This window comes from Phytophthora cinnamomi (genome assembly GCF_018691715.1).
Source record: "Phytophthora cinnamomi strain GKB4 chromosome Unknown Contig2, whole genome shotgun sequence".
Taxonomy (NCBI): Eukaryota; Oomycota; class Peronosporomycetes; order Peronosporales; family Peronosporaceae; genus Phytophthora; species Phytophthora cinnamomi.
The window spans coordinates 55019-77898 of record NW_027150935.1 but is presented as its reverse complement, the minus strand read 5'-3'; the positions used below and the strand labels follow the sequence as shown (position 1 = coordinate 77898).

General features: G+C 55.2%; 5 protein-coding genes across 5 annotated transcripts; 3 read left to right on the top strand and 2 right to left on the bottom strand.

The window, feature by feature from the left end:
• Positions 1–9080: 9080 nt before the first annotated feature.
• On the bottom strand, positions 9081–9803 carry IUM83_12181 (Exo-beta-1,3-glucanase-like protein; the record flags this gene model as incomplete). The annotated part of the gene is made up of 1 exon (XM_067936788.1): positions 9081–9803. The coding sequence occupies one exon, from the start codon at positions 9801–9803 to the stop codon at positions 9081–9083; it is 723 nt and encodes a 240-aa protein (XP_067800054.1).
• Positions 9804–11702: 1899 nt separating this feature from the next.
• IUM83_12180 (uncharacterized protein) lies at positions 11703–12371 on the top strand (the record flags this gene model as incomplete). The annotated part of the gene is made up of 1 exon (XM_067936787.1): positions 11703–12371. The coding sequence occupies one exon, from the start codon at positions 11703–11705 to the stop codon at positions 12369–12371; it is 669 nt and encodes a 222-aa protein (XP_067800116.1).
• A 767-nt stretch (positions 12372–13138) lies between these two features.
• Positions 13139–13849, top strand: IUM83_12179 (uncharacterized protein; the record flags this gene model as incomplete). The annotated part of the gene is made up of 1 exon (XM_067936786.1): positions 13139–13849. The coding sequence occupies one exon, from the start codon at positions 13139–13141 to the stop codon at positions 13847–13849; it is 711 nt and encodes a 236-aa protein (XP_067800249.1).
• Positions 13850–15037: 1188 nt separating this feature from the next.
• On the top strand, positions 15038–15727 carry IUM83_12178 (60S ribosomal protein L10a-1; the record flags this gene model as incomplete). Its single annotated transcript, XM_067936785.1, has 1 exon — positions 15038–15727. The coding sequence occupies one exon, from the start codon at positions 15038–15040 to the stop codon at positions 15725–15727; it is 690 nt and encodes a 229-aa protein (XP_067800250.1).
• Positions 15728–17211: 1484 nt separating this feature from the next.
• Positions 17212–18714, bottom strand: IUM83_12177 (Dihydrolipoyl dehydrogenase; the record flags this gene model as incomplete). Its single annotated transcript, XM_067936784.1, has 1 exon — positions 17212–18714. The coding sequence occupies one exon, from the start codon at positions 18712–18714 to the stop codon at positions 17212–17214; it is 1503 nt and encodes a 500-aa protein (XP_067800065.1).
• Between the last annotated feature and the right edge of the window lie 4166 nt (positions 18715–22880).

Here is a 22880-nt window from a genome sequence, read left to right as displayed (position 1 = left end):
ACCGATGCGAGTACGATCGGACTTGGAGCATGTCTGATGCAAGACTGTGGTAATGGATGGCAACCTGTTGCGTACGCTAGCAAAGTCAATAGCGAAACTGAAGCGAAGTATGGCATTACGGAGTTAGAGTGCCTAGCGGTGGTGTGGTCTATTAAGTTATTTCGACCCTACTTGTACGGACGTAGATTCACCATCGTGACCGACCATTCGGCCCTCAAATGGTTGATGTTGAGTCCAAACTTGACTGGAAAACTGCACAGATGGGCGTTAACGCTGCAGGAGTTCGACTTCAGCGTAGAATACCGGCCCGGTAGCACCAATGTAGTTGCAGACGCCCTTTCACGAGCACCGACGACAGTACCAGTATTGGCGGCACTTGGGCGACGACGGAGAACGAAGCAGCATGCGACGGCCCGAGAAAAGACGGCTGGCGACGCGACTCGATGGGGACGAGCGGTGGTGGCCGAGTGTGACACGGTGGCGATGGCGAAGAACGCGAGAGACACCCTGGTGACGGACGATGAGAATGTGAGCAATGGCGACGGCGAGCCATTGACGACAGCGTGGAGTGCTAGGGCGACGGTTTACAACAGCTCGACCAAGTCGAGCACGACGAAGATCATGACGGCGGTCTGCGTAGACGATGAGCACGGCGCCGGTGAGGCGAGCTTGTCCGGAGCAGCTGTGGACGGACTGGCCACGAGCACGAGAGCGGTGCCGCCGGATGAGGACAGGATGGCGACGACGTACGGACGCGCAGCGAAGACGATGGTCGCGGCGCCGAGCGTGAAGAGGTCCACGACAAGAACCATGAGAAGACCGGTGACGGTGCCGAGACGAAGACTAGTGACGGACGAAACGATGGCGGCGATGTCGCGACGAGAGGCGCTACGCAGGACTCCTGCAGAGTCTCGCGAAGTTAGGCTTGACGTAGCATTGGCATGGCAGGAGGACGGCCAAGCCAAGCAATGCCAACAGACGAGAATGAGGTCGGCGAACGCACCGAGAACGAAGGTTGCTATCCCGACGACAACGATGATGACGAGCACGGGCACGGCGAACGCCGCGGACCCTGCGACGATGACGATGATGAGTGCGGGCCCGGCGAACGCCGCGGACCCTGCGACGATGATGATGACGAACGCGGGCACGGCGAAAGCCGTGGAGCCTGTGCTGACGATGACGAGTGTGGGCACGGCGAAAGCCGCAGACCCGACGACGATGATGATGACGAGCGCGGGCACGGCGAACGCCGCGGACCCTGCGATTATGATGATGACGAGTACGGGCACGGCGAAGGCCGCGGACCCGACGACGATGGTGCTGACGAGCGCGGATGCGACGATGACGAAGGTCGCAAACCCGATAACGATGACGAGAATGACGTCGGAGACTGCGATGATGACGAAGGTTGCAACCCCGACAATGACGATGGCGGGAGACACGGACGCGACGAAGACGAAGGTCGCAGTCTCAACAACGCCGATGAGAACGATGACGAGTGCGGTCGCGACGAGAGCAGAGGCAGCGGTGCCATTGAAAATGACAGCAACGCCATGGCGACGTGAGCAACCACCTCGGGCGACGAAGACGCCGAGCAGGCAGCAGCAGGCTGAGCACCACGGCGATGACGATGACCACGAGCGGACAGTAGCCACGACTGGCACGTCGACGAATGGGCGGCGGAGGAACGAAGAGTCGACGGCGAGAAGCGCTATACGGCCGAGAAGACGGGCGAAGACGACACGGGACGACGAACGCCGGACGGCGACACCAAGTGGTGACGCAGCGAGACGAACGCCGACTGCGAGCAGCGAGAAGAAGTCGCGCCTTGCGACGAGCACCACGACGAATAGCACACGCGAGCGGAGCAGGACTACGAGTGCGATGCCGCGTGGGACGACTGGTACGGCGGGTGGCGGATTAGAACCAGCACCGTCGATACGCGGTGGAGATGGCAGCAAGACGATGGCAGACGCGTTGGCCAACAAGGTCACGACGGAACGAGTCGCGCAGCATGCGAACGAGCGCGTGCGGCAGCGAGAGCGAGAGCCTACGCTCCAGCTGACGGATGATGAGATCATGAGGGCGCAAGCCAAGAGTCGGATGGTACAACGAATAGTGAAAGCAGGCGAGCACGGAGGCATGAAGGTCGAGATGCGGCATGGATTGGTGCTAATCGATACGAAGGACGGTCGACGAGTGATATTACCGCCGGAGTTGTGGGCTATAGTGTTCAAAGAAGCACACGATTCCGTGTGGGCGGGGCATCTGCGTGCACCCCATACCCATGCACGAATCGCACGAGTCTATTGGTGGCCGGGCTTACTGCTTGACGTGAAGCAGTGGGTTCGAGGATGTCAAGAATGCGGTAGTCGGAAGGCACGACCACGTGAGGTGGTGCCTCCACTAAGAAGCATTAGAGGAGGTGATGTCGGCGACAGATGGGCCTTAGACGTCGCTGGGCCCTTGCCAGCGAAAGAAGGTGGACCACGGTATGTGATTGCCGCGGTGGAATATGTAACGCGGTATGTAGTGGCAGCGGCGGTGAAGCAGCACGAAGCAGAGCACGTGGCGGAATTTTTGATGCGCCAAGTGGTTCTACGATTCGGCCCGTTCCGTGAATTGCTGACGGATGGAGCGCCGGAATTGACAGGGAAAGTGATTGAAAAGTTGGTCGCCATGCTACAGGCACAGCAGGTGAACCCTGTGCCATACAGACCACAGATGATCGGCTTAGTGGAACGATTTCACAGGACATGGAAGGACTGCGTAGCAACCTACATGCACGAAGACGAGCAGAGAGACTGGGATGTGTGGTTAGATTTTGCGGTTTATGCCTATAACTCGGGGCAGCACACCACCGTGAAGCTATCGCCTAATGAGTTAATGATGGGCCGCAAGTTGAAGAGTCCGAACGACTTGCTACGAGTGACGAGCGTCGCGGAAGCTGGGGAGATGACAACCTACCACCGACGCCTAGTAGCTGCGATGCGAAGAAGCCATGAGATCGCTGAGAAGGCGAGGGTGCGTGAGCAAGCACGTCAAGCGAAGTATTACAACCGCAAAACGAAACAGAGACGGACGTTGAAACCGGGCGACCGGGTTTGGATGTATCGGCCGCCGAGAGGGCCCAAAACATCTAAATTCGTACACCAATGGGTTGGACCGCTACGGGTGATTGAACCAGCGGGGTACGACAATTTTCTGGTTGAGCACGAGGACGTGGAAGGAGAACCTGAGAGGCATATCGCACACGTGTCTTTCCTGGTGACCTATTATTATCCTACAGAGTTGCTAAAACGAGCGGCGACTGACATCGCCGAGCAACTGGAATATGAAGAGCATGTCGAGGCGGAACCGGAGGCTGTACGAGCAGCGGCGGCACCGGTTAACGCAGCAACTGCGCGACGACGCCGAAAACGCAGCCAACGCGCAACGGTCGGCGCGAACGCAACGGAGCGAGCAAGTGAGTGGTTGGTGGAGATACGACGACGCCGACGACGGAACCGAGCAGGGCATTATGTCCTCGAGTACGAGTTACGGCCCGCGAGGAGCGGACCGCGCGTCGCAACGCAGGACGAACGACGATGGGTTTCCGCAGCAGAGTATGATCGGCTTTTCGAGTCCGTCAGACTCTTCCACGACTCTGGGGAGGAAGAAGGCGTGTAATGGACTGGTGGCGCAATCCGGCTACTGTGGAGCAGATGCGCTTAGCGGTGAATGCGCAGACGACAGACGTGGACGTGGACGACGGGATGCAGACGTGAGCACGACCGAAGTGAAGTCAGTGTACGCTGGATCCGGCGGGTACGGCACCTTGAAGTACCTCGTGGAGGCCAGATCTGCTGCACGGAACGATGGCGGCGCACGACGGAGAGCCGACGGAATCCAATTTGCGCCGCAAGACGCAAGCAGAACCGAATTTGCGACGGGAGACGCAAGCAGAACCGAATTTGCGACGGGAGACGCAAGCAGAACGCAATTTGCGGCGGAGGACGCAAGGAGAACCGAATTTGCGCCGCAAGACGCAAGCAGAACCGAATTTGCGCCGCAAGACGCAAGCAGAACCGAATTTGCGCCGCAAGACGCAAGCAGAACCGAATTTGCGCCGCAAGACGCAAGCAGAACGTAATTTGCGGCGGAGGACGCACGAAGACCGCGGCAAGACACCGGAACGACAGCGAGCGAGCTGTGACGAGACGAGAACGAGACGAGAACGAGAACGAGACGAGAACGAGAACGAGTACGAGTACGAGTACGAGTTGACCGCAGGAGACGAGCTCCTGAGGACTGCGTGACGAGAACGAGACGAGCGCAACGCGTGAAGTGGTGGCTGAGTCACTGCTGAGCACTGTTGCTGGACGTGTGGCTGGGCGACCGATTGGGTTTCAGGCGGTATCGGACGTGGGTGGGAGCAACGGCGGACGAGTACGGTCCGGGGGTGTTCCAGAAGCGTCTCGGTGCGGGATCTGGGGACAGTTGGTGGTCTAGTTGCTGAGACAGTAAGAGGAGTTGCGAACGAGTAGATTGTTGGCTTAGGCTAGCGTCTATTTACTAACGAGAAATACCAAAATTGGAGCGGACGCGGCGCAGGCGGACGCTCCGGCAGGGGGGAACCAAGTGGTTCCTGACGGCCATCGACGGTGTTAAGTTGAAGCCGCGGCGGACAAACGACCACCGCAGCGTAGCTATACGATCTGCCCCACGACCAGGCAAGATAAGAGGTCCGTTACACGTCCTAGACACACTAAAGGCTGCACGATCTGCGGGAGCTCCAACTCCAGTGCGGCAAGCGGCGCCTCCACCAACAGCGCCACGCCCGACGAGTACCTGCACTTCAGCGACGCACTACACCAACTAAACCGGCTCAAACTAAACACGCACTGCGTGTCCGTCTTCAGGGTTTCCTGGTCTATTTCAATGCAGTGTTTTTCTGCGTCTCGTGCTATCGCTTCGAGCTCACACTCCTGGTGGCGACTTATAATTTATGAGGCATTATATATTTGATTCACCTTGTGCTAACGCCAAAAATGACAGAACGGTGTGTGTGTGTGGGGGGGGGGGGGGGGGGGGGGGGGGCAACGGATTAATTGCGTAATCGTAACACGTAACTCGACTTTCAGCCTGCATGATGTCGACCCAGCAACTTCAACAACCTCGGCAGGAAGTTTGCCGGCTGGTGCGGAATAGCTTACATCACCATCCAGCTTCGGACAGCGAGCTGGGGCCATATCGGTCTACACCAAGTTCGCCCGTCACGGACGAGCGACTAAATCCGACTGACGCGTCATGTACTTAACACTAGCAGTTGGCCACGACTGACTGTTTTTTTTTGTTTGTTTTTTCTCTGGAATAGCCTTGAGGCTAGCGTTCGCACAGACATTGGCTTTATTGCAACCGCTAGTGTTTGCAAACTGTTTGCTAGTGTGTTGCAAATCTGGCGAACTAGGCCCCGCCACATCTCTCGCTGCCAACACAACCGCTCGTCCCTTGAAGCTTTGTGTCTACGAAGACAGTCTTTCGTGGCGGTGTGCTGCAAGAAACCCGAGAACTCTCGTTGGGGCTGGCGTTCATCCGGCACCGCTTCGACGTGTTTCCGAGCGACAAAGTACAGACAAATGTGCAGCAACGGAAGCACATGTATGACTACTCAGTAGGTAGCGAGTGCGTTCAAATGGGTTCTCGGCGATGCAGATTTCTTGTTATCAAGCTGAATTGGAGCTTTTCAGCGAAGTTGGTCGTCATAGTACTGGCTGGGCCACGGCGACACGGAGTTTCCTCTGTTGGTCCCAATCGGTACTTGTCTTTTCACGGCTCCGACATCACCGGCGACAGCGCAGTGTGTGTGGAGTGCGTTCGCGTTTGTTTGGTCCAATCGACGGAAGCGGTTGTCAACAGGAAAGGTGGAACAACTCGTATTCCCCTACATGGATATCGCTCTCCTGGGCACGAATGATTCCGTTTACGTCGAAAGGTGAGGTTTCATTTCAGTCTGTGAGGCTAGCTAACGACCAGGAAAAAGGCACGAACGACCCCACCGACTACGTGCAGCATATTGGCGAAAACTTGGTAGATGGCGACGGTTGTCGATGAAGTAGGCTCTTGTCGACTTCAAAATGCTTTTGCGGAGAGGAAAACAAGGAAGGACTTACTGCATGGGGGATGCAGGTGGACTCTCATGTGTCCAAGAAATTCAAGCACGCACTAGTACGAGCTCCAGGGGCGTTATTAACTGAGGCAGATCGTGATACCAAGGCCCAATTGTGCAAGAAACAGACGAGTACATGTGTCCGATCTACAGTTCTGATGAGAATGAAATTCACTGGTTCACCTGATTTTTTCAGTTGTCATTTTCCGGTTACTTCTCACCTCTCAAGCCCCCCCCCCCCCCCTACTTCTCTCCCTCATTGCGCTCGCGCGCGCTCAAGCATGGGCCTGGATAGCGATGCTGCGTCAGATGAGCAGACGCTCTTTGGTGGTGATACCAGTGACCTCGTCAACGAGTGGCGGCATTCAGAGGACGAACTCTTTGCCTGGAGTGACAGCGCTTCGGAAGAAGAGTTCATACTAGATAGCGCGTGAAATGATGGCGGTACTGGGATCTGCATCGAGGGAACTCAACGACACAATTCCGGCTTTGCCTCCGTGATACCGTGAGGCCCTGGTCCAAGTCGATAGATTTTGGTACAGTATCATCCGTGATACATACCTGCGAGCATAATCGTTGCGGACAGGGCCAGGCGCAGAATAGCCAGTCACGAGGTGTCGCACGAGAGGAGCTTATGCGAGGAATTTTATCAAAAGTATCACTACAGTCACGTGTTTTTGAGTTTGTTTTTGTAATTGGCCTTAAAGTTGGTAAGTGTTGAGGTGTGCGTTAGATCCCACGAAGGCTGCGCTGGTCCGCAACCGAGATGGTAGCAGCAGCGGCACAGGCAATAACAATTGCACATATTGCAGCAGTTTCACTATCCACATTGCTAGCACAAAAATTCTCTGGCTGGCAAACGTTTGTGTTCCTGGTACAGTGTACCAAAACTGTTAGCCAATTGAAAGGCTTGAAATTGCCCAGCTTGGAACACTTTCTTCAGAAGCTGCCCGTGAACTAGGTGGGTTGTATTTTTGAGCCACCTCATTGGTAAAAAAAGTTAGAAAAGTTGCAGCACTGTGGTCATCAATAAACGGAATACGCCAATACATGCGTTTATATATCTTGGGATCTGCTTCCACGTCCATGCCCGCCGGATGGAAATCGGTGCCGCCCTTCTCCATTCAGCGCAATTTGACTCGTCAGTTCTCAAATTCTCCGTACGTGCCACCGACAGGAAGCATGACAAGGTTGCGCGCTTTGCTTGTGACTGCTGTTGCCCTTCTGGCAACCACCGGCGCGCATTTGACCAAGGCCGCCGATCAAGTTGAGGGCACTGAACTAGCTTCGCTTCATGCTGCACCCTGGTCTCGCTCTCTCAAGCTCGATAACAGCGACAACTTGGCCAAACGCTCGCTGAGGACTGTCGACAGGACTGATGCTGCGGGCGAAGAAAGAGGAATTCCGCCTGCTCTTTCCTCCGCTCTCACCAAGTTTAAAGAAAGAGGAATTCAGTCTACTCTTTACTCCGCTCTCAGCAAGTTGATGAAGACGGTCAAACTGAAAAGCTTCTCCAACAAACTGCAGATCAAGGCGTGGCTAAAGGCAGGGATGAACCCCAAGGACGTGTACAAGGAGCTCGGGTACACAGGAAAAGAGCTAGCGCTAGTTGAGTCGCAACCGGGGTACAAGTTATACCTTGACTTCAGCAAAGCCTGGAGAGAGAAATGAGGTCGTTATCAGTGAGGTTCCACAAAAGCAAATGAAGACTAAATTCATTTGTTGCGACGAATATCTGCTACGCGCTGCACTCGTTGAGCATGTTTTATCAACTGAGAAGAAGAAGAGGTAAGAAGGTAGAGTTCCTCAGAATTGTACTGCGTACAGTACGATGCTGTCGAACTTGTGGGATGCAGTAGTTTTGATGCTGGAGAAATTCCCCCATGATCGAAGGGCCTTTTGATTTTTCTTTCGGCGCAATGCCAGGTGGGTACTATGAATAGTGATTTGGCATCGCTCAGTACAGTGACGTCGTCCGACTCGATGCAACCAGCTCTGCGTGTACTAAGCACTTTTAAGTAAGTAATTGTTTTGAGGATGGCACGGAGCTGGGTTCACTCTGACCTCCGCTCCCAGGGGTGCGTCTGATTTATCATGCAAAGACGCCTGCGCATTCGGGGTAAGTGTATCGGAAAATAAAAATAATACTAGTAGTACTAGTTCTCTTATAAGCGGTTGCAACAGGAAAAATGTCCTTCCTTGGCCCGACAGTCTTTATCGGGAACTACACCAAGTTTTGGGTATAGTTTTCCTTCAGCTGCAACTCGCTGCTTTTGATGTTCCGCGATATTGTGTGCTTGCTGTGTTGCTCCGACTTGTTACTGCTGTTCGCTTCCTCAACCAATATTGCAGTTGATTTCCCCTCTCAATTGCCAGCATTTCTTTTCTCTTACCATTCCAACATATTCAGAAACACTCGACAAACCAACACTGGCTGTATAACAATTGCAATATATTTGTTAGTGTATAGTAAAAAATACTAACGTGTTGGTGGTTAGACAATTTTATGTTTAGTAGTATTGCGCGATCTCATGCTTGTATATCAGCTTCACAATATTTTCCACGAGCACGGGTTTCGATTGACGAAGTAGTGACCTCAATTCGGAGGTTATGACTTGGTGCAAACGGACAAAGTCGTGCCTCCGGCCCGAAGAAGCTCTGAAAATTGAGGTTTCATTGGAGGTCAGAACGTCCTGCGCCCGCTCTGTCGTTGACGTCCCTGTGTAATGTACAATACCGACATCTAATACTTCGCTTCTCGAATAGAAGGAACACGGCCTGAATCTACACTGTAGAAGCGCACAAATGTCCGCCGCCTCAGCAAGTCCGAAAACTTGAACTAAAAATGTGATCACCGAACTGCTGTAACATCTATTTCAATTACAGGAGCAGCCTTCGACCTCGGGAGCCTACACCGTTGCCTATTCCCTTACGGCATGCTGATGTGCCTCGACTTGTCAGTGCCGAAAAGACCGAAATGCTTCTCGTACTCCGCTCCAGTGTAGCTCACGGTCGTGTCATACATCATGAACCAGTATGACTGACCCTTGCCACCAGCAAACCCGTACACGTAGTCGTAAAAATACTGAGTCATTGCACCGACCGAAGGAACGTTACCAGCGTAGCTCTCTCCCGCGTACGGAAACCCCGTCTCCGTGAGGCGGGTTTTGTTTGATCCGAACTTGGACGTCATTTGGCCCCACTGAGCCTCCAACTTCTTCAGAGAGGACTGCGAACCGGGCGTAAAGAATGGGTAAATGTTCACACCGATGACGTCGCAGGCGTTTGCAAGTGTCCATGCACCCGAAGCACCAAGCCACTCGTTGATACGCTGCACGGAACCAACTGGCGTCTTTCCCACGCAATTCTTCACCCGCGTGATGTATCCAGCAAGTTGCTCGGCTGAGTATGCGCCGAAGCCTCCATTGCGTAGGTTTTCGTTGCCGACGTAGACTGCCTCGACCGCCCAGCCATTCCGCTTGTAACCATCGCAAACTGCTTGTATTTCTGCGTCAATCCGCTGCGGGTCTCCCATTTGCACGCCGACGGCAACGCGTAGACCGGCCGCTGCAGCTATGTCGACAACATTGACTCCGCTCATTAACGCTTCAAACGTGCGGATGCTGGAGAAGTACTGGGAGATGTGAGCCATGTCGCTTGTGAGCACGTTCCAATTGACTGTGGAGTGGTGCCATGGGGCGTAGCAGACACCAGTAGAGAGCTTCCTTCCCCCCGCAACGCCCGCTGCGAGGGTGGAGGCTACGGCGAAGGTAACAAGCTGCAGCAAAGACACCATTGATAGTCGACTTGAGGGTGCCGATTCCTGGTCCTGTTCTGAGCGAGGGTTGTTTCGGAATGAACTCGATGTGAGCCCCTTGGCTGCAGACAGACCAAGCGATCGCCAGACTGAGCAGATGTGTTGTACTGTCCGCATCGTTTAAGCGGCAGCTCGACTCCGCATAGCTCTCAGCCACCCTACGGTTATTATTAATATAAGCACCGTATCATCTACAAGCAGTCAAGAATCAACTCTGCATCATAGAGTGTAGCATGTGGCAGTCTCAATTTTCCGGTCAAAATTAGATCGACGTTGTCTTGAGTAAAGAAGTGGAGGCGAACGACGGCTATCGTTTCTGGGCAGCACCAGGAAAGCCCTCAATTTCGACAACGATCGCATGAAACGTTCACTAAAAGGAGAGGTAATGATAAGGCACGAGAACGCGTCGAGAACGGCACGACCGTATGCCCGCCTGAACATTGCCCAGGCAGCCAAACATGATTACAGTACCAGTCTCAACTGCTAGGGGCTCTACCGCTCTACCGCTCGACGTTAAATAATAGTAGCGCTGAATGTACGAGGACACATGGAAAAATAAGCACCAACGAAATCACTCTATGGATCCACCTAACTGCAAACGCTCACTCTCTCGGGTCTTTGAAAATGGCCTTCCTTGGAAATGGCCCCCGTTAGACATTCCCAGTCACTCGATATGCTATGGAATGCAACAGGGGGATATTGGCGCGATCCACCTCGCTATTGATAATTGCTGACCGAGGTTTTCGAAAACGCAAGAAACGTCGATGTAGTTGGTCGACTGCATACTTTTAGGAAGTAAAGGCAGTGGATCGCCAGCAACGGATCAGAGGCGAACATCCCACGTCTACTCCTAGGTAATTCCGCTTTCGAGTAGTGATTCAACCGCTCAAGCTGGGCTGCTTTCGGCGAGCAACGAATCTTTTGCTGGTAGCGGAGCTAGAATGGCCACGCACATGTGTTTGCTGACAGAACGTGGCGAGCATTGGCATGAACTTGACCCCACCCTTTCGAATTTCGTGACCGCCTCGGGTTGTGCAAACGGCTGCACTTTGTCGCTGCCGATTGAAGCTGCACCCGTAGAGAAGACCACGGCTGCAAGAGCGACGAGGACTACTGAGATATTGATCGGCGCGTACACTAGTGCTACTTAGCAAATGAGCTGCTGAGCGTGGTCTCAATTACAGTACCTCTTCATCACGCTCGCGAATGCTGCAACGATGTTGTTTCATCAAATCTGAAGTTCTTGAGCTAATACGCTCAACTCCCGGGCCGGGCGAGAAGTCGTGGTGCACACTGCATTAGTCCTTCCTGCAGGTTCAAGTTAACTGTTCGATCGCTTTGGACGGAGTCGATATAAGGAGACCGCACTGTCGAAATTGCCCCGCATAATACGACGCGATTACGTTCGCAGCCTGCAGTCTTCGACAGCGTCCTGTAATATGGCATCAGCATGCAGTTCACGCTTCCGAACAAGCATGAAAGCCCAGTCCTCAATAATCTAACTCCTCGCAAGCCCATCGACCTACAAGCGGCACCAACACGGCCCTCATCACTGCGTACATACATATATCGGATTCTAAAGTACCAGGTATTTTATAGTTGCAACCAAAAACCGCAGCCATGCCGTCTGTCGTTGCACTGAACCGGCGACAGAAAAACTGGCCCCTTCGCCGTCAGCACAGCGCGCCGCAGCTCTCGCTCTCTGATCCCTCCGGCACCTCCGCGTCGACCGCCATGGGCTCCCCGAGCGCCTGCGACGAGTGCGGCAAGAAGTTCAAGGTCTTCGGCTCCAAGAAGAAGTGCAAGCACTGCATGGACGTGGTGTGCAAGGCCTGCCTCCCCGCGCACCTGGAGCTCAAGCACACGCACCTGAACGACCTGAACGCGCGCCGCGGGCTGCGCCGCCGCAAGTCGCTCGAGCTGTTCGACGCCGCAGGCCGCGAGCAGGAGGAGCTGCAGTTCCTGTCGCCCGTCGGCTCGCCCGACCTCGAGCTCGAGTACGCCGACCCGGGCTCGCCCGACGTGCTGGAGGGCGTGGACGGCGTCGAGAACGTGAGCGACGAGGAGGACGAGGCCGAGTGCGACCACGACGACGACGAGGACGACGACGAGCTGCTCATGACGTCGCTGGCTCGCCAGTCCTCCATCGAGGAGGAGGAGCTGCAGTACCGGGAGATGCAGAAGATCCAGGGCGCCGTGGCCACCTGGGCGCTCAAGGAGAAGCAAGCCAAGCGCGCACTGCTGCACCAGAAACGGAAGGACAAGCGCTACTCGTACTGCTGCTCCATGGGCGCGCCCGTGTTCCCCGAGGTCTGCGACTACGAGACCTGCAGCGCCTTTCGGCGAGCAACGAATCTTTTGCTGGTAGCGGAGCTAGAATGGCCACGCACATGTGTTTGCTGACAGAACGTGGCGAGCATTGGCATGAACTTGACCCCACCCTTTCGAATTTCGTGACCGCCTCGGGTTGTGCAAACGGCTGCACTTTGTCGCTGCCGATTGAAGCTGCACCCGTAGAGAAGACCACGGCTGCAAGAGCGACGAGGACTACTGAGATATTGATCGGCGCGTACACTAGTGCTACTTAGCAAATGAGCTGCTGAGCGTGGTCTCAATTACAGTACCTCTTCATCACGCTCGCGAATGCTGCAACGATGTTGTTTCATCAAATCTGAAGTTCTTGAGCTAATACGCTCAACTCCCGGGCCGGGCGAGAAGTCGTGGTGCACACTGCATTAGTCCTTCCTGCAGGTTCAAGTTAACTGTTCGATCGCTTTGGACGGAGTCGATATAAGGAGACCGCACTGTCGAAATTGCCCCGCATAATACGACGCGATTACGTTCGCAGCCTGCAGTCTTCGACAGCGTCCTGTAATATGGCATCAGCATGCAGTTCACGCTTCCGAACAAGCATGAAAGCCCAGTCCTCAATAATCTAACTCCTCGCAAGCCCATCGACCTACAAGCGGCACCAACACGGCCCTCATCACTGCGTACATACATATATCGGATTCTAAAGTACCAGGTATTTTATAGTTGCAACCAAAACCGCAGCCATGCCGTCTGTCGTTGCACTGAACCGGCGACAGAAAAACTGGCCCCTTCGCCGTCAGCACAGCGCGCCGCAGCTCTCGCTCTCTGATCCCTCCGGCACCTCCGCGTCGACCGCCATGGGCTCCCCGAGCGCCTGCGACGAGTGCGGCAAGAAGTTCAAGGTCTTCGGCTCCAAGAAGAAGTGCAAGCACTGCATGGACGTGGTGTGCAAGGCCTGCCTCCCCGCGCACCTGGAGCTCAAGCACACGCACCTGAACGACCTGAACGCGCGCCGCGGGCTGCGCCGCCGCAAGTCGCTCGAGCTGTTCGACGCCGCAGGCCGCGAGCAGGAGGAGCTGCAGTTCCTGTCGCCCGTCGGCTCGCCCGACCTCGAGCTCGAGTACGCCGACCCGGGCTCGCCCGACGTGCTGGAGGGCGTGGACGGCGTCGAGAACGTGAGCGACGAGGAGGACGAGGCCGAGTGCGACCACGACGACGACGAGGACGACGACGAGCTGCTCATGACGTCGCTGGCTCGCCAGTCCTCCATCGAGGAGGAGGAGCTGCAGTACCGGGAGATGCAGAAGATCCAGGGCGCCGTGGCCACCTGGGCGCTCAAGGAGAAGCAAGCCAAGCGCGCACTGCTGCACCAGAAACGGAAGGACAAGCGCTACTCGTACTGCTGCTCCATGGGCGCGCCCGTGTTCCCCGAGGTCTGCGACTACGAGACCTGCAGCGCCTTCGCCGTGAGCTACGCCGTGCTGGCCACGGTGGCCGTCTGGGCGGTCTACGGCGCTCTACTCGCACTCTACCTGCACGCCAGAGCGCTGCCGCTGCTTGGGCTCTAAGCCTCTTGAAACCCGTGTTAATGCTGGCAGGCGCCACTTTGTGCCATATTCGCTTCAGCTCGGCGGCTTCTTCGAGAGGTGCAAGGTCAAAGCCACCTTTTCCGAGTTTATTTGCTCTCCAATGACTAATGAAGTTTACTCAATTCGATGTTACTCCTTTTTTTATTTTAGAGCTACTCCTTTGGACTTGAAACATGCCGCGTTCCTAGCTCGAAACGACAGACTGGACGCTGCTAAAGGCTCACCTTTATCGATCCTTCGGAGTGGCGACTCTGGTTTCGACAATCCTCAGCCTTATTTTCTTAACACGACTCGATATTCATGCTCCACAGCGTTTAATTCGTCATTGAATGACCGAAGCTCTTTCGTTTTGGTTTGGTTTTTCAATAATATACTTGAAGTACATTCGTTTAGGCTACCGAGCGCAGGGAGAAAACAACCAAAGGGTAACAAAACGTAATGCGCAGTTATGACCACGAAAAAGCAAACCTTTCGGAACTTTGCGCGAGTTCTCAGACGTGGATGAGCGAGATGTTCGGCGTTGCTGCCGTGTATGTTGTGCTTGTTTTTCGTCTCCGCGAGTTGTACAGCGGCGAATAATACTCTTTCGCAGTTAATCTTCGGCAGTGGGCTTAATAAATTCCGCCTCCAGTCTGGTTCTCGACACTAAAGTACTTGTCTGTCGTCAAGGCAGTATCAGCAACCTCCGCCAGTGTGTTGAGCCACGACACGCCAAAATCTTCCGTAGGGATCAAAATGCTTGCAGTGGACGTTCAAAAGCCTCGAATCTAGGCCCTCGATCAATTAACTGCACGTCGAGCTCTTCGACCTGGCTATTTTACCAGTAATTTCTGACGTCTTTTGTGCCATACTCCGACGCCTTTCACCTACGACCCCTTTTGCCCCAGGTGAAGTAACCGCAGTCGCCTCTAACTTCCGTCCGCCCAACACACACTAACTTCTGTCATCCCGAAGACGTACACTAACTTCCGTCTGGCCCTCATCATTCATCCAAAAAGTCTCACGATCCGTTTCTGACTACCTGGTCGTCCATCCATAGTGACTCCCCGGTCACCCTGTTTTCCAGCCAACCAAACTCGCCCCCCTTTTTGCGCCGATACAGCAGCCGTCCAAGTCATTCTCCCTTTGAATCGCCCGTCGAAGAAGCGCCCGACCCGAAAGGAAAGCATGAGCAAGTTGAACAGCGAGCTGCTGTCGCAGGCCGTGGACGACATCCTGGCCTTCTCGGCCGGCGAGACCGTGACCATCAACGGCACGGAGCTCAAGGGCAAGAAGCGCAACTTCAACGAGACCATCGAGCTGCAGATCGCGCTCAAGAACTACGACCCGCAGAAGGACAAGCGTTTCAGCGGCACGTTCAAGCTGCCCACCGTGCCGCGCCCCAACATGAAGATCTGCGTGCTCGGTAACGCCGTGCACTGCGAGATGGCCGAGAAGGAGGGCTTCGAGTACATGACGGTGGACGACCTGAAGAAGTTCAACAAGAACAAGAAGGTCATCAAGAAGTTCGCCAAGAAGTACGACGCCTTCCTGGCCTCGGACACGCTGATCAAGCAGATCCCGCGTCTGTTAGGCCCCGGCCTGAACAAGGCCGGCAAGTTCCCCACGCTGGTCACGGGCAACGACTCGCTCACGGAGAAGGCCGACCAGGTGCGCGCCACCATCAAGTTCCAGATGAAGAAGGTCATGTGCCTGAACGTCGCCATCGGCCACGTGGGCCTGGACAAGAACCAGATCGTGGTGAACACGCAGCTGGCCGCCAACTTCCTGGCCTCGCTGCTGAAGAAGCACTGGCAGAACATCAAGGTGCTGTACCTCAAGTCCACCATGGGCCCCCCGGTGCAGATCTTCTTCTAAGTTGCTGCCGCCACGCTACTGCTTTTGACGCGCGCGGCTTGAGAGAGCCGCGCGCCGACAATGACGTCTCACCATTGCGCCGCTCACGCGGCGCTATGGAAGCTACTTCGACACCTAACTCGGATAACAATTTGAAGGGATTCGTTATCGGACACAAATGCGCTTTTTGTTGTTGCCTCTTGTGTATCGTCGGTTTGGCGTGTGCTGCAGAGCTACGTGTAGATTAAACAAGAAGTCCAGTACGCGAGCGGATACGACAAGCGTTGGGAGGGAACATTCAGCTGGAGTATCATGGCTTACACGGGCGCTCAGTTGTACTTGGAGTATGGCCGAAGCTGTGGATACTGCTGAAACAGAGGCTGTAAAGCGAGACAGCACTAGCGAGATGCCGTCGTCGATAGCCGGCTAGCGAATGGCTGCACGATGATCCCACATCCGATCCGAGTGAAGCATGCCTCCATTTGCGGCGAAAACAACGAGCAAGCGATGAATCTGCGTTGGTGGCACGACTGCATTGGGACTAGAAGTCTAAAGACATCATGAGCTCCATGCTGTGAGTCACAGCATGGAGCACCTGTGAGTCACTGTGCGACCGCGACCTAAGCTGTCCATCTCAGCAGAATACTCCTCTCTCTTGTAGTATCCCTGTAGACCGCATCGGCCTGTAACACTCTCACTCTCCAACTTCCCCCGCCGCTGGAATCGACTGATGAATCTGATGAAGACTATTGCCGCGTTCCTTGCCAGCATTGTGGTGGGGTCTGAATTGGCAGATGCCTCGACCTCGGCGCACGAGTGCCGAGGTATCACGTACTCCGACTCTGATGATTACGACCAAGCCACCACCCAGCTTCCAGCTACTACAAGTCCTCCTTCGACCACAAGTCCGCCGGCGACTACGGAGCCTCCAGTTACTACAGAACCCCCTTCGACCACGAACCCGCCGGCGACAACGCAGCCTCCAGTCGACTACGTTTGTTATATCAACGGGGATCCAATTCAGGGTACGAATGGAGTTCGCTATTCACCTGGCGTCTATGGGATTTTCAGTGCAATCACCTACCAGGAATGCTGCGAGCTCTGTTTCGACGACGACAACTGCAACACCTTCAACTTCGAATCCACAAGCACCAATACGACGTGCGAGCTGTTCAACGGAGCGGATTTCTGGTCGTCGGATTCAGATTTGGTGACGGACGAAGGGTGGATAGCAACGTTCATGGGAACTGACCAAAAGTGATCCAAGTACCTGGTAGAAGCAGTTTGAGTTTGACGTGCGAACACAGCAGATAACTTCTTCACAATGATACCAACGAACGAGGATGCATAAGAGCCACGTATATAACCATTGCATACGCGATAAGCACTCTGCCACACGCATACCGGGCGCGTGCTAGAGCCAGTAGTTCTTGGTCCGCACTATCCTAATGCCCGCTCGTCGCATCTCACTCAATCTACGAGGCAGTTTCCACCGACCCGACTGCTTAGAAGTTGATCGGCTTGTCGAAGGCGTCCAGGCAGGCCTCCTTGAACGCCTCGCTCAGCGTCGGGTGGGCGTGGCACGTGCGCGCCAGGTCCTCGCTGGCAGCGCCGTACTCAATGCCGATCACGCCCTCGGCGATCATCTCGCCGGCGTTGCTGGCGATGATGTGCACGCCCAGCAGCTTGTCCGTCTTCTTGTCGGCGAGCACCTTCACCAGACCGTCAGCCTCGGCCACCGTGCGGGCACGGCTGTTGGCCATCATGGGGAACTTGCCCACGTTGTACTCAATACCCTCGGCCTTGAGCTCCTCCTCCGTCTTGCCCACCGAGGCGAACTCCGGGAACGTGTAGATGACGCCGGGGATGGCGCCGTAGTTGACGTGGCCGTGCTTGCCGGCGATGTTCTCCACGCAGGCAATGCCCTCCTCCTCAGCCTTATGCGCCAGCATGGCGCCCTTGATCACGTCGCCGATGGCGAAGATGCCGGGCACCTGCGTGCGGAAGGCGTCGTCCACCTCGACGCGGCCGAGCTTGTCGGTCTGGATGCCCATCTGCTCCAGGCCCAGGCCGGCCGTGTAGGCGCGACGGCCCGTGGCCACGAGCACGGTGTCGCACTCAATGGTGGAGGCGTCGCCGCCCTTGGAGGGCTCCGTGGTGAGCTTCACCACGTCGCCGTTGACCTCCGAGGCCGTGACCTTGGTGCCGAACTGGAACTCGAGGCCCTGCTTCTTGAGCAGCTTGGTGAACTCCTTGACGGCCTCCTTGTCCATGCCGGGGCAGGCGGCGTCCTGGAACTCGACGACCGTGACCTTGGCGCCCAGGCGCTTGTACACGGAGCCGAGCTCGAGGCCGATGACGCCGGCGCCGACCACCACGAGGTGCTCGGGCACGCGCGTGAGCGACAGGGCGCCGGTCGAGTCGATGATCTTGCCGGCCTCGTTGTCCACGGGGACGGGGGGCAGCGGCGTGACCTCGGAGCCCGTGGCGATGATGATGTTCTTGGCCTTGACCGTCTCGTTGCCCTTGCCGTCGTTGAGCGCGACCGAGACCTCGCCCTGGGCCGAGATCTTGCCGAAGCCCTTGATGTACGTGACCTTGTTCTTCTTGAAGAGGCTCTCGATGCCGCCGGTCAGCGTCTTCACGGCCTTCTCCTTGGCCTTCATCATCTGCGGGAAGTTGGCCGTCACCTGCGGCGCGTCGATGCCGTAGCTCTGGAAGTCGTGCTGCGCCGTGTGCAGCAGGTGCGTCGAGTGCAGCAGCGCCTTGGACGGGATGCAGCCCACGTTCAGGCACGTGCCGCCCAGCTTGCCGCGGGACTCGACGCACGCCGTCTTGAGCCCCAGCTGCGCGGCCTTGATGGCGGCCACGTAGCCGCCCGGGCCGCCGCCGATCACCACCACGTCGTAGTCCGACGCGGCCGACGAGAAGGCGCGCGCCTGGAGGGGCGACGCGGACGCGCGCAGCGCCACGGAGCGGCGCGAGAGCGAGGCCAGGTTGCGCAGCATGGTAAAGAGGATCTGTCTGAGCTGGTGGGTGCGGGGGAGCCGGCGGAAACGGGAATGGACCAAGCAGCGATTTAGGTCCCGGCAGGCCACGTTTTAGATCGCACTTAGCTGGATTGTTGGATAAGGCTGGGGCGAGGATATGACGGAGGATGGTGTTTTGTGGCGGAGATTGGGACGGACGGGGGTTGGATCGACCCCTGGATTTGGTGGGTGAGAGTACCAACCTCGTGGCGGCAAAGCGCGACGTGCGTCGACCCGCTGATAGGATGCAAGCACACTTGGCGTGGAACACACAACACGAGCGTGCATAGGATAAATACGCAGTGGCCGCGAATCGGGCGCGCTCCCCTGCGATGGGAAGGGAGGATTGACGGCGGAAAGATGGTGGTGGCGTTGAAGGTGGCGCTGCTTGGAGCAGCCATCCGCGGCGCGTGTTTATCTATCGCTTGGCGCGTCACAGGCGTGGTGTGCAACACACAAGCCTGATCAGATCCGATTCTGGTGTGCAACACAATGCTGACGTGGACCACATTTTATTTTTTATTTTTTTATTTTTAATATAAAATAATTACATCTGACTCAACTGTGATACTACAATGAATATCATAAATGCCGTGAATGGGTATGACCCTAGTGGAAATATACTTGGGCTCAATATGGCGCGAACTTAATATGGCAGAGTCACGGCAAGTGTGATAGTGATCTTATCACGCCCTCTCTGCGACCTTTGGCATGACTTCAGAGCGAAAATGGCGCGCGGCAAGAAGAGACGCAGAAGACTTCGCAGATGGAGCCGTCGTGGCGAAGTCGCTTCAGTCCAAGCGGACGAAGACTAGCACTAAACGCACTTATCAGTCAAAGGTGGGCATCATGGCAGCTTGGCTCGCTACACACTTCTCCGAAACTATCGATGCCAACACGAAGGAAATGCAAATCCCACTGCCTAATGATGCTGTTCTCGCCTTTTTTGGACATATCTGTAGCCCGGCCCACTTGTGTGATCGTGATAACTTGGATCGGCGATGGCGCACAAGGACAACAAAACCTGCATCCAGTCGGTGCTGGCGAAAATCGCGAGCCACTGGACGGTGTCGAGGAAATCCTGTTTTCCAGAACAATACGATGCCGAGGAGTGACTGTTCACCTTCTACCTGGGCAAAGACCGCTACTACTCGGCACAGTGTTTGCGGTTCTCTCGATGGTATCTCTTCTTTGCAAGTTTTCTGGTTCAGTTCTGCATCGGCTCGCTCTACTCCTGGTCGGTGTTCAACAAACCCATCGACAACCACGTGTACAACAGCCCACAACGCGGATTATGCCGTCAACGCGTTCTACACCGCGGTGGGCGTGTTCGGTACGACAACGGCGATCATGTGCCCCTGGATTGAACGCAACGGTCCGCGGTACGGCGTGGTGCTAGGAACGACCTTGTTTCTTCTGGGTCACGTGATCGTCTGGCGCACAAAACGATTGCAGCTGTCTACGTTGGTTATGGCTTGTTCTGTGGGTTTGGCATGGATCTGTGCTACATCGCTCCGGTGTCGGCTCTTCAGAACTGATTCCCCGACTATCGAGGCACAGCCACGGGTTTTGCTGTCGCGGGGTACGGTGCTGGCGCTGTTGTGTGGGCCAAGGTCTACCGACCGTGCATCGAAGCAGTGGGTGTCTCCTCGATCTGCTTGGTCGTTGGTAGTGCGATGGCCACTACGATCCTCGTGGCGCGAAATTTCAAAATCGAGCACGCGTTTGCGCGCAAGTGCGTGTTCGACACGACACTGGTGCTACAGGTGGTGTCGCGTTGGGCCCGAAGAGTGTTTGTCGTTGAAATGGGTGCGAGTGTTGGTCCTGTCGAGAAGCGCGGTAGTTGTGGTCGATGTGCGGGGTAGACGGTTTATTTAATACTGAATTGCTACTGCTAGCCTAACATGCATGCCTCGCTGAGCTCCTACGCGAGCACAGGGCTCTCTTTGCGTATTTCTGGGGTTTTCCTTGACTATGTGCTACCCTGCGTCTTTTCATTTCTTTTCTACTAAATGCATGTTCCATGTTTCTTTTTCATGTTTTCCCTACAAAATGCATGTTCACTGTGACGGCTGACCCTCTCGGGTAGCTGCCGCAGGAACTTCAAACCTCTGGCCGCGAGCAAGCAAGCCAGAGCTTTTGCGCCGCATCGCTCTGGCTTGCTTGCTCAGCAGGCCAGAGGTGGGCCTGACATCTCCCCCTGGTTGACTTCGCGTTGGCGGAGTCGATACTCATCCAGGAGTTGACGCCAATGCGAAACGTGCGTGATCTGCGCTTCGCTTTCCCAGGTTGCCTCATGCTCCGGCAACCCATGCCACTTCACGAGCCATTGACGTTTGCGACGTCTAGTTCGTTTCTTGAGCAGCTTCTCCACAATGTAGAGTTCTTCTCCAGTGTCCTCGTCCAAGATTAGAGGTACAGCCTTCGGAATCGGTCGATTCGGAAAATCCTCACGATTCGTGTGGTAATGGGTCAGCAACTCCACGTTGAATGTCGGATTAAGACGTTTCATCGTGCGCGGAAGTATAAACTTCGCCACGTTGTCGTTCACCATACGTTCAATCACGAACGGTCCAACCTTCTTAGCCGCTAATTTCGCTTTCTTCAATTCCGTGTTCTTGTTTACGGTTTTCAGCGGTAAGTTCTTCGTGTCGAGCAGCACTAAGTCACCTCTTTTAAAGACAACTTGTCTGCGCTTGCGATCGTAGAACTCCTTTTGTCTTGCTTGAGCTTCTTCCAAATTCTTCTGAGCACGTTCTACGATCTCCTGTCGCTCCTTCGCAAAGTTCTTCGCGAACTCCGCGAGCGTCACATCATTCTCCGATTGCAGCAGGTCTTTCATCTCCTCTGCCACAATGTTTGACACCTTACGTCCTGTGTCAAGTTCGAATGGCGCGAACTTCGTAGACGCGTTGACGAGGGTAGAATGCGCATATTCGATAGTCCCTAGGTGCTTAACCCAATCGTCACCGTGATACGAGATCATACATCTCAATTCATCTTCGAGCACGAGGTTCTAGCGCTCTGTCTGGCCATCTGCCTGAGCTCGGTGCGCAGTTGTCATGCTGAGTTTGATACCCATCAACTTCATCAATGACTTCCAAAAGTCCGAGATGAACTTCGAGTCGCGATCACTGATGATGACCTTCGGCAATCCGTGATGCCGAACAACTGCATCAAAGAACACTTTAGCCGTGTCCTTCGCGTCAGCTGTCGAATACGTTGGTGCATACTTCGCTCCCTTGGACAACTTGTCCACTGCAACTAGTATTGCATCAAACCCTTCCGACACTGGCAAACCCGTGATGAAATCCATTGACACCACTTCCCAGCATTCCTTTGGCACTGGTATCGGCATCAGTAGTCCTTTTTCTTCTGGCTACTGGACTTCCATCGTGCACAAGTCTCACATGTGCGAACGTATTCCCTTACGTCGCGGTCCATAGTCGGTCAGTAGTACCATTGCGCTACTTTCAGGTACGTATGTCGACTTCCAGGATGCGCGGACGCCTTTCCATCATGAAATTCGATCATAACATTTGTGCGAAGCTCTTTTACCTTCGGCACACAAAGTCGGTAGACAGTTTCGCCTTTCGTCTGTTTGAAAAACAGAAGCCCATTGTGCTTGACGAACTTCTCCTTTCCTGCTCCATCAGACCACTGTTGCTTGAAAGCAGGGTCTGTTTCGTATCCTTCCTGAAACGCTCTTTTCGTCTCAGGGGCCAAGTGCGGACTTACAAAATGATAGTCGACGCTGCTGACTTGCTGCTGTGCTACGCCAATCGGGCGACCCTCCCCTCGTAAGTCGACATCGTCGAGTAACAGGTGAGTATCATCCGTTGACAAGTTGCGCAACACTGCAGACTTAATACGGTGGTCATGAACTGGTGCGGCATTCTTCGCGCATTCGTCGTCGCAGTCATGAACCGTATACGTCACATCCGGAAGAGGTGCTTCTTTCTCCTCTTCGTCTTCCAGTCCATCCGGTGGAGGCCGTGAGAGCGCATCCGCTACAACGTTCATCTTACCTCGCACATGATGCAAAGTAAACGTGTATTGCGAAAAGTGCGTCAAAAAGCGAGCCATCTTTGGTGACACTCGTGGGTGATGCAACATCCACGACCACGCTGCGTTATCCGTGTAGA